We start from the raw sequence: 12,609 nt of genomic DNA on the forward strand, positions 1-12,609 counted from the left end.
TCAGATGGGCAACGCGGATCTGTGCTCGCTTGATCTTGCCTGGCACAATGGAACCAATGGTGTAGTCCACAACAATTCAAACTCTACCCACTTGACTCTCCAAGCAGAAGCAAACTCCAGATTATCAGGATTTCATGTAAATATGTACAGTACCACTTTACCCAGGCCTGCTAACAAGGCCCATGTTTTCCAGACAGACACAAGGGCTTGGGAAATGTGCCAGGAGAACAACAACAAAAACAAAACATATTGGCACTTACACATCCCATAATCCACCTGTCTACTCAACTGTAAACTGTATTTAAGTGCAGAGGGGAAGAACGGATAGCGTGAGGGAGATAGAGAGCCTGTTCTTTTCTCTCCAAGTTGTCAGTGGAATGAGAGTATTCTTCTACTTATTAGATGGTCATTGTATCACACACTTATTATTATTGATTGTTCCATGCAGGGGATATCAATTCCTCTCTATGCCAAGTATTGATCTGATGATGTCTAATCACAAGTACTTGACTGGGCTGTGCTGCTGAGTCAGCAAAATCTACAGTACACACACACGCACGCATGCACACACATACACTCTCTCACACACACACACACACATACACACACTCACTCACTCTCACACACGCACACACGCACGCACACACACACTCTCTCTCTCTCACACACACACACACACTCACTCTCTCTCACACACGCACATACACACACGCACACACACACACTCACTCTCTCACACACACACACACACAAGCACACACACACACAGACGTACACACTCACTCTCACACACACACACACACGCACACACTCACACACACCTTCACTCACACATGCACACACACACACAAACACATACAAAAACCCCTACACACACACACAGACACACTTTTGCCATCACAAATGCACAAATACGCGAGCACTCTCTCTCTCTCTCTTTTCAACTGACAAATGCAACTCGCAGCAGAGGGAATATCATTACTCCAGCACTGAATTCAAAAAGGAAAAATGTGAGAGATCAGACATGATATCCTCTGAAATAACACATTATGCAGAACTCAAACAGCCTCCAACTCTCACGTTTCAGCTATCCCTCTGCTCATCTCAATTCTCTTGCCACATATTTGGGTATATCCAACATGCTTTCTTATTGATATGACTGTCAAATATTAATAGCTTTATTCCGACACCATCATGCCTCATGTTGACACCAGGCTCTGTCATTATTCAGTTCCCATGGAAACGTCCATACAGGGGGAATAAGAATGCAACTCCAGCGTTTCTCAAAATGTGACACCGGCTCCCTACGACGGCGTTCACATCTTTTTATTCAAAACCATTCCATCACAATGGCGTGCGGTGAATGAATGCATCACTGTTCCTTATGAGCCAGAGAGGAATCTCATGTTCTCCCAAAAACGCTGTGGCGCTGAAAAACGGTAGCTACTGGTGGTGGTGACATTAGCGAGACTCTCGTACAGTAGAGTACTGGTAGTGGTGGTGAACTTGAGAGACAATAGCTGCGTTTCCATTACACTTTTTCGCAAAATAAGCGATATTTAGTTAGTTTAAGTTTCGACAAAGTACAATTGCGACTTGCAGGTGTTTCCATTGAAAGGTGTTTTGCGCAAGAGCTGTAATTCTCGTAGTCTAGTCTCGCGACGCCACACAATTCACGCAAAGCGCAACCAGGAAGTAAACCATGGATGTATTAAGTAAACAAACCGTTGTAATATTTGAACTTTATTTTAGCTTTCCCCTCGGCTCCGCTCTTAAACAGCGCACGTTCCTCGTATCGTTGCTTTCGGGTCTTCCACTTGTTCCCGGCATATCGCCTCATTTTTTGAAGCGAGCAAATCACATGAACCCTACCATCTTCTTCTCCTGCCTAAATTCGAAAAAAGTGTTTCCATTACGCTTTTGCAATATACTTCTATATCGAAACTTCTGAAAAACCACCTCATGAGAGTGTAAAAACGTTTTATCGAAATTTGAGAGGTTTTTCGAAATTTAGGTGTTTCCATTACCAATTTTTTATTGCGATATTTAGGTTGTGCGCAATTCTAGATGTAATGGAAACACGACTTCTGATACAGTATAGTTCTAGTAGTAATGGTGACATTGGAGAGACTCTGGTACAGTAGCTAGTGGTGGTGATACTGGAGAGGGAGAGAGGAGGAAGAGATTAGACAAACGGAAGGCCTCTGGGAAATGAAGTTGGTTTGTGCTGTAGTAGCTTAGACAGAATTGAACTCAGCTGACCTTGCTAGGCCCTACACATAGCGCATGAATAGCCACACCGCTTTGAGTCCTTATAGGGACTAAGTTTCCTGGCAGCATTTATACTGACCAGTCCTTTCACTAAGCAGTAAACAGATTGACCAGACACAAGGTAACTTAGAATGTTCGGTCGTCTAGGCAACGGGTTTAATCTTGACCTAGATGCTATTTAAATACATGATTGCTGTCTTCTACATAACCTGATATGTGACCCCCTCCCTCTGGTAATGATGTTAAGACCTATAAGAGGTGGAACCATTGAATGTTAGGCAGCTGTTTCCTCCGGACTGCGCTTATGCCCGGACTGCTGTTCCGTCCGGAATGCTTACTCTGCTACGACAACAACAATGTAATTGTACTCTAGCCTAGTCCAAGCTAGGCTATATTGTAACCTTATTGTAATGCTTATTGTTTAATAAACACCAGCGTCCTTGACGGCTTCTGGAAACATCTGTCTGGAACTGAATGTATATACATCAGAAACAGAGGGATGAGAGAGATTAGAGGGATGAGAGAGATGGGGGGACAGACGACACAACAGCCAGCCAGGGTCAGCTCATAGAGAGAGAGGGGGAGAGAGAAAGAGAGAAAAAAAGAGAGAGAAATGAAGAGAGTGTAAGAGAAAGAGAAAAAGAAATAGAGAGAAAGAGAGAAAGAGAGAGAGAGAAAGAAATAAAAGTGTGTAAAGAAAGGAGCGTGTGGGAGAGAAAGAGAGAAAGAGAGAGAAAGACAAAGTGAGAGAGACAGAGAATGAGAGAAAGAGAGAGAAATATACAGTATAGAGAGAGAGGGGGAGAGAGAAAGAGAAAAAAAGAGAGAGAAATGAACAGTGTAAGAGAAAAAGAAAAAGAAATAGAGAGACAGACAGAGACAGAGAAAGAGAGAGAGGGGGAGAGAGAAAGAGAGAGAGAGAGAAAGAAAGAGAGAGAGAGAAAGAAAGAAAAGTGCGTAAAGAAAGGAGCGTGTGGGAGAGAAGGCAGAGGACTGTGACGAGGGAAACAGCCGCTGGGAAAACAATCAAGCCTTTTGTTCGACTTTTGAAACTCTAATCACATAGCTGGAATAAACCTAAATTGCACCTTTAATTGCTCTCTCAACAACAGGACCGCTGAACAGAACCAGGGAGGCTCCCCTACGACCCGAAAACACAGCAGAGAGATGAGATAAGCGTCGCGAAGAAACCGCTGTTCTCTCCACTCGCGTCTCCCTGCAGGGATCCGTGTGGGAATTGGGCCAGTCCCATCAGTCGGTAGATTGATGTAGTCATCAGCAAAACTCAGTACTCACTCTCCGCTTCGACCCCACCCCCTCCTCCCCCTGTCGTCTCTCTGATTGGCTTCCAACCAGCACCGTTAATACGATGCGGCTCCGTGATTAATGAAAGATTGTCCATATAAATTCAATTTGGCCCCCGCCCAAAACAGCACGCAGAGCGCAGAGCGACAGGCTGGCTTCGACCCCAGCGTTTCGTCTCCCAGGGAGGAAGACTCAAGCTGGGGGAGTTCACATAGCTATAGGTACAGGTTGATTTATATTCTGTAATTTGCAACTTTCTGGGGTCGGTTGAAAAACCGCTGTGCTAGCCAGCGGCGCTAACACCAAAGTCATGGGTTCAAGGCCCTCTGGGTTCATGGCGCGCTGGGTTCAAGGCCCACTGGGTTCAAGGCCCGCTGGGTTCAACGCCCGCTGGGTTCAAGACCCGCTGGGTTCCCGCGCGCATACGCTGCAGAATCATGATCGTAGGGTCGGTGGTTCAAATCCCGGCTCCTCCTGACTACCTGTCGAAGTGTCCTTGGGCAAGACACTGAACCCCAAATTGCTCCCAATGAGCAGGCAAGCGCCTTGCATGGCAGCTGCCGCCATTGGTGTGTGAATGGCGCTCCGGGCCAGTGTAACAACTGGATGGGGAGCGCGTTACAAATGCAGTACCTATACCTATACCTATCTGAGAGCATGCACAGCCAGGTGGAGTGACTATCAGCTCCGGTGCCTCAGGAGTGTGGAGGAGAGTCTTGTGCCTCGATAGACAGTAGAGGCTTTAAAGAGAAACCAGGAAGAGTAGGCTACGGTAGATTTTGAAAAATGCAAGCGACAGAGATCAGAGTGTCTGATTGTAGGTAAGGGAGAAAATCCCAATACACCGCTTGTTTTATGGCTTTTGTCTAACCTTCACATTTGCTTTCCAGTACAGAGCAGAGCGAATGTAACACGATATGGGCGGCAAGTTCTGAGTACATATTTAAGGTCTTGGGGCTCATAGGTACTGGTCAGCTACCCCCCCCCCCCCCCCAACTTTTCCTCACAGTACCCGAGATACAAGTATCAAACCATCCGCCATAGAGAATGGATGGTGGCAGATATACTCTGCGCTTCTAGAAGAATCCAATGATGTCCACCTCTTGACATTTGGTCGATTTTACTGACCGCTAGATCAACGAGAACACAACCAATTTCACAACTGTACATGTTGATGACATGCCTCAGTGATGCGGGACACTGTGTACACTGTGTAGTTTATTGATTGCTGTCGGGGTGTGAAGAGAATTGCAAAAAAAGTGTTTCTGAGCCAAATCGCCTACCGCACCTTTAAGAGAGGGGAAACACGTCTCTTCTCTCAGGGATTCTGAGCTAATCCAATTAAACTGGAACCGCCACATTTCTTTGAAGTGCAAATGACAAAGAGTGGTTTACATGGACGAATACAGTGATGAGCCAACAAGAAAATAATGTGAGAGATTCAGCATTAGAGTCTATTCAGGTGAGACAAAGAGCCTTTTCGCTTGGAGGATAATAGCAACTACTATGTCCAAACACGCACACACACACACACGCACGCACGCACACTCACACACACACAGTTATACATTACACAACCAAATACACACAGAAACATATCAAAGCAATAAAGGTGGATGTCTTTGTAGACTAATATGATTGTCAGTTAAGTTGGCAGATGGGGGGGGGGTGGCTGTCACATATCTTCTCTCCCAAAAGAGATCCACTTTGCAGCATAGATTGCAGGATCCTCTTGTGCCCAAAAAGTAAATATTGCAATGAGGTACTTGAATGAATAACAGTGCTGTGTTGTTGGCTGCCGCATTGAATGAATGAACAGTCGCAACATCCTTGGTTTGTGTGGCTGAGTGGAGGATCAGAGCGTTGGCGGATATACTGCCACTCTCTCTCCTCTCTCCCTGAGAATCTGAGCCCTGTCATCGGGTCCCCAAGACACCTCCGCGCAGCTTGGAACAAAAAATCAAGAGTGACAAAATAAAAAAGTGAATATGCCAAAAATCCCTGAAAGCTCCCCCCCCAGGAGATGAGATCTCCTCTCTTGGCATGGGAAGGCAACGTTATCTCTCTGAGACAAACGAGTTCTCTGATCCTCCGAAAATCAACATCACGCCAGCGAAAGTTGCATTTTTGGGGTCTGTGTTTAGTTTAGTTTCACGTGTGTAACTGTTTAGGTGTTTCTCTCTCTTTCTGTCTCTCTTTCTTTTGCTCTCTCTCTCTGTTGGTCTCTCTGTCTGTCTCTCACTGAGCCGCCTGGCAGTGACACGACTTACCTGTCACTTGTAGGGAACACGCTGATTGGAGTGGGAGAGCAGAGGAGTGAGTTCTGGATGAGAGAGAAAGTTCTGCATGACTGTATCTCTCTGCTGGAGGGGTTCAGGAGGGGGTCTCAGAGAAGCTCTCTCTCTCTCCCCCCCCCCCCCCCACTCTCGCCGTCTCTCTCTTTCTCCCTCCCTCCATCTCTCTCTCTCGCCGTCTCTTTCTCTCTCCCTCTGCCCCCCTCCTCTCTCACTCTCTCTATTTCTCCCTCCCTTCCTCCATCTCATCTCTCTCCCTCCCTCCCACTCTCTCCATCCCTCTCCTTCTCAGTTACAGGCCTGCTCCAGGGGGCTGGAGGTTTTCTGTCTGGACCAGTGCCAATCAGTGTGTCCCTGGCATGACTTGGGACTGAGAGAACCGTCCCTCCCACAGCAGAGAACCATCCCTCCCACAGCAGAGAACCTTCCCTACCACAGCAGAGAACCATCCCTCCCACAGCAGAGAACCCTCCCTCCCACAGCAGAGAACCCTCCCTCCCACAGACCATCACTGCTAGTCTCATGTGATTTCACTGCTAATCATACACACTCTAACTCTGGAATATGTAGAGAGTGGGTTGTATGCCCTCCTCCCTTGTTCTCTGTAAAGCGCATTGTGTTGCCTCTGAGTATGAAATGCGCTATACAAATAAAGCTTTGATTGATTGGTTGATTGATTGATTGAACCCGCCTGCTCACTGAGGCACAGAGTGCATCGTATTTCTGGGCAAAAGGTCCATTTTATTTTACTCTCTAACACTAAGCAATTCACAAACACCAGGGCAAAACTGGGACCTAGACAATAAGTGATGTGTGACTGACAGCTACTGTTGGATTGAAATCAGGGAGCATGCAGCCAGTGTCTTAAATCAGCTGGGTTAAAGCCTAGGTCAACTTTTAAGGTCTTCGGGGGTGTTAACACTGGAACTGTGTTTGTAAAATTGGAGTACAGATGGTTCGGAGACAGCAGGTCCTCTGAACCATGCAAAATCAAGAATAGCCAACTGCCTTGGACTGTTTTCTGCCCTTGGCGGATATTGACACAGACTGGACAGTTGATTGTTTTCTGTCCTTGTGTAACAAAGTAAACGTGTCTTCTTCAAACCCCAGGGTTGGGGAGTAAGGGATTACATGTAACCCCGTTATGTAATCAGATTACAAAATAACAGTTAATGTAATCAGTTACAGTACAATTTAAAATGAGATTATCCTAGATTACAGTTACATTTGTTTAGTAACGGGGATTATAGACGTGATTACACTGCGCGTAGCTGCGCATTACACGTTTCAAGTGCTTTCATGTGTATTTCTGTTGATGCTTTTCTTAATTTCATATATGTTATAAACATTCTTGGCTTGTATCAAGGTAAAAACCTGTTTTATCTGGTTAAATAAAGGGTTTTATTTAAAAGTAATCCAAAAGTAACTGAAAGTAATCCCTTACTTTACTTTTAAATTGTGGTAGTCGGACTACGCTACTGATTACAATTTTTAACAAGTAACCAGTAACTGTAAGGGATTGCTTTTTAAAATTAACCTTCCCAGCCCTGTGGTTATAGGTAGGTTGGTTAAACTCACTCCTTAAAGGAGCACTGACAATCCCTCCAAGACAGTCCCCTTCGCTCAATGGTTAGTGTGTCCGACTCACAAGCAGGAGAGCTCGTAGAAGCGTGGTATCGAATCCCGCTCAGGTTACACTTGAATATGAATATACTGACATATTACAGACTGTACTGTTGTTTTCTGTCGTCTGACTGCCCAAAGAGAAGTTTCAAAGAGATCATGACACGAGAACTCTTCAGACAGATCATGAAATTCCCACGTTTTGACGGACACACAAGCTGAGCGCCTGCTGGCTGACTGACTGACTGAGTTCACACTGATCTCAGAAATTTGGAATGGTTTTTGACTATATCTTTGACTGTATCTAGTGCCTGCTACAAGCCAGGACAGAACATAACTGTCAATGAACAATTATTTCCTAGTTAAAGTTGATACCCATTCACACTTGCATTGCAAGCAAAGAAAGGTTGGTATGAAGTTTTGGATGTGGACACTTGCTAAACACTTTTCTCTCTTTGGGGAAAGATCCCATTCGCCAAGCAGGGGAACGTGGCTGACACTATGGTGACGTGACTGTCACTGGCAAGGGGAGGGATGGACAACACTTACATCACTTTCTTCACATCCAAGAACTTGGAAAAAAAGGACAAGCTTGCCCAGAACCATGAACCAAATCTGACACGAGGCCATATTCCATCAAAGACAACAGAGATGTTTTCCACACAGTTGACGGCTGCTGGAAAAGCTACACTGACCGTCTATAGATGCAAGTCGAGAAAGAACATCTGCCTACTCATGCACAAACATCCTACTGCAAGCAGGGTGCATTGACAGAAAGAAGAAATCGACAGAGACAGACTACAATCACACCAAGGTTGGTGTAAATGTCCTTGATCATTATGGCAAGGCTCTACTCAGTGAAAGGAGGGAGTCGCCATTGGCCCGTTGCAGTCTACAATCTGCTCGATATGGCTGCTACTGTATCAACGCTCACATTCTGTACAAGGCAATGTCCCGGCAAGACAGAAAGCAGGAGGGAATCTATTACTTTTTAAAAGTAACCTTCCCAACACTGCGGTTAAAGGAAGGTTGGTTAAACTCACTCCTTAAAGGAACAATAACAGTTTCAGCTTGCAGTGGAGCTACGTATGAAGCGCATGAAGGTCAAGGCTGATGCCGCGTCAGCAGAAAAAAGCTGGCCACCTCGCAGCACTCCTCACTCTGGGGAAAATGACTCCGCGCCAGGTGGGAAAATGTACCCGCAATAAAACCAAAGAGAACTGTGTAACAAGCCGGCGATATGAACGTGTGAGATGCTCAAAGAAATCAATGAAGCTGTGTGTTGACTGTTGACACAAAAGAATGACTTGGCGACAACCTGCACAAGCCTATACTTATGTGCGTATATTTTATGGATAATTCACCGTAAGCTGTTACACCAATCTGTTATTGCTGTCGGTGTTTCCATCCAGAGAGTTTAACTGGTGTGAAAATGGATTGCACATATACAGCGGCTTTTATCTAAAGTGCTTTACAATGACTCTGTCATTCGCCTACTCATACACCAACGGCAGCCATTGAGCTGTAATCGACCCGGACGGCTACTGAGTCCAAGCTACTTCCGCCCCACAAACACAGTTTAGTATGGTACTATGTATCTCTCCTGAATGGGAAATTAAAGCACACACAAGTGTAGTCAAAAGAGAAGTTGTTTGCCTCCACATTCCAGTACTCCTACATTATTATATGTATATCAATTGTTCTGGATATTTGATAAATAAATGACTGTGACATGTTGGGATAGGTTGGTAGCCTACTTCATTTATCCAGAGCTAGGCTGAGCTAGGCTACAGCTTGTGGTTAGCTTAGCTTAGTGGTTAGTGTTATGAAAACAGCTCTGTGGTCCTAGTGTTAAAGCACATGAGAGTTTGTTCTCCAACCTTCTTTACATACAGCAGTACAACATGGGGAGCATTATCAACCACAATCTCATCCTCCTAGATGCACAATGGAATGGTTCAGGTGTTCCTTTGTGCCAAGACTCATCAGACTGTACAACAGTGCCTGAGACCCCCTTCTATTCTCGGACTCAGAACCCCCCCCACTCTAACACTTATCACTTTATATTGACATAGTTATTACTCCTTTAAATATTTCACTCGTCATTCTTATAGGTATAGGTACTGCATTTGTAACGCGCTCCCCATCCAGTTGTTACACTGGCCCGGAGCGCCATTCACACACCAATGGCGGTAGCTGCCATGCAAGGCGCTTGCCTGCTCATTGGGAGCAATTTTGGGGTTCAGTGTCTTGCCCAAGGACACTTCGACAGGTAGTCAGGAGGAGCCGGGATTCGAACCACCGACCCTACGATCACTGAACGACCCGCTCTACCAACTGAGCTATACCGCCGCCCCTTATGTGAACTATGTACTTTTTTTCTCTTCTACTTCTTTTGTATTCTGTACTTTTCTATAATTGTTGGCTGCTGTAACATCCGCATTAAAAAGTCTTATCTTGTCTTAACTTCTTATCTTATCTTATCCTACCACAGTGGCGTGATGTGGTTTTCCTCTGCTGTTCCTCTGCTGTGTATGCCTTGACTCAGAACCTATTTTTGGTGTTATCATCCGCATAGGCTAACATGTGGAAAGGATGAGTTGAGTAACATTGCACCATGTTCATTGCGCCAGATCACTGCAGCATATTATGATTTATGTGACCAGGCCTCACCTCCCCAAGATGGGAGCGAACTAGGATGGCCAATTACAAGTTGTGACTGATAAGACTGACCAATGAGAGATGCAGGCCTGCTGGCCGAACCTTATTGTGACTAGACGAATGTGACTCCCACGTCTTTAAAGTGGATAAACGGATGTGTGAAGTTCAGTTGTCATTGTTGAACAACGCTGCTGTACTACCTTGCATGAAAAAGCAATAAACCTGGATTAACGTTCTCTCGTCTGACATCCTCTTTATTTAAGGACCATAAAATACGGTAAAATAATCTCTCTTTTGAATAATTATTAATCAGTAATAATAAGCTAAGTTTCCTTTAGGTGCCTCAGGGGTCTCCCACTCTTGGTGGGAACACAGTTTAACTCCCCAAACAGAAAAACATATTTTGTTTACCAACGTGTATGATGTGGGAGATGGACAGCGTCCTACCTGTGCAGGGCCTGTATCTTGTCTGCCGTGATGCCTCTCAGCATCTCCTCCAATAGGTCAGTGGTATCTGTGGGCGGGGCCTGCGTGTGCCGGTCAGGTGTGTGCACGTAGTGGCCAATCAGAATCCCCAGGAGGAAGAGGCCCACAGCCAACAGGAAGTACCTGACGAATGCCAGCAAAAAAAGCATCGACTCACACCTGGTTTACAGCAGGCTTTTGTAATGCAGTGTATTATGACATTGTCATCCAGTAGGTCCAGTGCATTACATTTCAACCATTGAGCAGAAGCTTTTATTCAAAACAACTTCAAAATAATTACGTTTAATGTGGGTACTCAGTGTAGTACTACTCATCAGAACTCAAAAGTGGCTCTCGTTTCTAAACCCAGAATGGTACTGCTAAATGGTCTGCACTTATATAACCTAGCGCTTTTATCCAATGCGCTTTACAATGGCCTCTCATTCACCCAGTCATACACACATTCACACACCAATGGCGGCAGCTGCCATGCAAGGTGCTAGCCTGCTTATTGGGAGCAATTTGGGGTTCAGTGTCTTGTATATGGACACTTTGACATGAGGAGGCGGGATTCGAACCACCGACCCTGCGATAATTGGACGACCCGCTCTACCTACTGAGCCACGGCCGCCAGAAGAGCATAACAAGAGCAGTACAGTTTGCCACTTTTCATTTAAGCAGATGCTTTTATCCAAAGCAACATACAATGTTTTGAGCTAGTGTTAAGTACCTTGCTCAAGGGCACACCGGTAGGTAAGTGACCTGGTCAGGTCAGATGCTCTAACCTCTGGCCTACCTACTGTACCACCCCCACCAGTAGTCTAACTGTATTTACCTGACCAGATGGCAGTAGGTTCTCCGCTGCCCCTTGCCCTGGGCTCGGGTGAAGTGGGAGATGTAGTTGGGGTCCTCCTGCAGGCGTTCGAAGCGCCCGTGAGGCGAGACGGAGACGGAGGGCTCCATCAGGTCCGGGTCGGGGTCGGTCCTGGAAGGGCTGCCCCCCCCTGCCGGGCGGGGCCGCTGTGTGTGCGCCGGCTGCAGACGGTCCCTGGGGGGCCCGACGGCCTCCTGCAGCTGGAGCTCCTCCTCCAGGTCCCAGTCCAGCTCCAGGGCGGCAGTCTGCAGCTCCCCGCTCTCCAGAGGCCCCGCCCCCTGGGCGCCACGCACCTTCCTGTACGCCATGCCTTCGACTGTTGGACGCGCAGGCACACACACACACACACACACACACACACAGGCAACACATTTAGTAGGATTACACTTGGGTCACAATTAAGGTACAGTAATAATGTATTTCAGATCAAATAGTGCAATTTATTTAGTTTGCTTGACAGTAACGTAAAGTATGAGGGTTGAGGTGGTTTCAGATGACACCATTGGCAGCTTTTCAGTTGTCCTAATTCAAATAGCATTTAGGTTACTGGTCAAGCACACGCAATTCAAATAGCATTTCAACCCCGGCTGGGACGCTAGCTCAAGTAGATTATCAAGAGGACCAGACACAAGCTGGGCTGAAAGCTTCTCCAACATGTTAATTGACCAAAGCTTCCAGCAAATCCAACTCGCCCCGGTGCATTTCAACCAAGACGATGCCTCATCAGGCTCTCTGTTATTACTCCAGCGCCCATCGGTGGGACAATTAAAAGGCAGCGTATCTGTGTGTGTGTGTGTGTGTGTGTGTGTGTGCACCACAGTCGGCCCTCCCAGGCCCAGCCCAACGCGACCCATCCTCCTCCAGAACACTGGCTTCATAGGAGCTCCTAAAGCAGATCATTAAGGCTGATGGCTCGGTGGGATCAAATTCATAAAAGGTCCAGCCCCTGTGTCTTAGTATACCATCAAATTTAACTGTCCATTTTACTGACACTGCCATCAAAATCCTGACCGGCCCCCAATCGATAACAGGAAAAGACCGCTTTTCACTTAAAGATGTTGCTTTTTAAAGACTGACTTTTAAACGTTAGAATAACATTTGTGACTATTAAATCTT

General features: G+C 46.1%; 1 protein-coding gene across 1 annotated transcript in view; it reads right to left on the reverse strand.

The window, feature by feature from the left end:
* The window catches only part of naaladl2 (N-acetylated alpha-linked acidic dipeptidase like 2), a gene marked incomplete at both ends in the record, with an annotated part of 185,844 nt that extends 174,043 nt beyond the window's left edge, over positions 1-11,801 (reverse strand). The window contains 2 exons of the mRNA XM_084436165.1: positions 10,602-10,763; positions 11,455-11,801. Of these exons, the coding sequence (XP_084292291.1) occupies positions 10,602-10,763; positions 11,455-11,801 (509 nt within the window). The remainder of the gene's footprint in view (positions 1-10,601; positions 10,764-11,454) is intronic.
* Positions 11,802-12,609: the final 808 nt, after the last annotated feature.

Source organism: Borostomias antarcticus (genome assembly GCF_949987555.1).
Source record: "Borostomias antarcticus genome assembly, chromosome: 3".
Taxonomy (NCBI): domain Eukaryota; kingdom Metazoa; phylum Chordata; class Actinopteri; order Stomiiformes; family Stomiidae; genus Borostomias; species Borostomias antarcticus.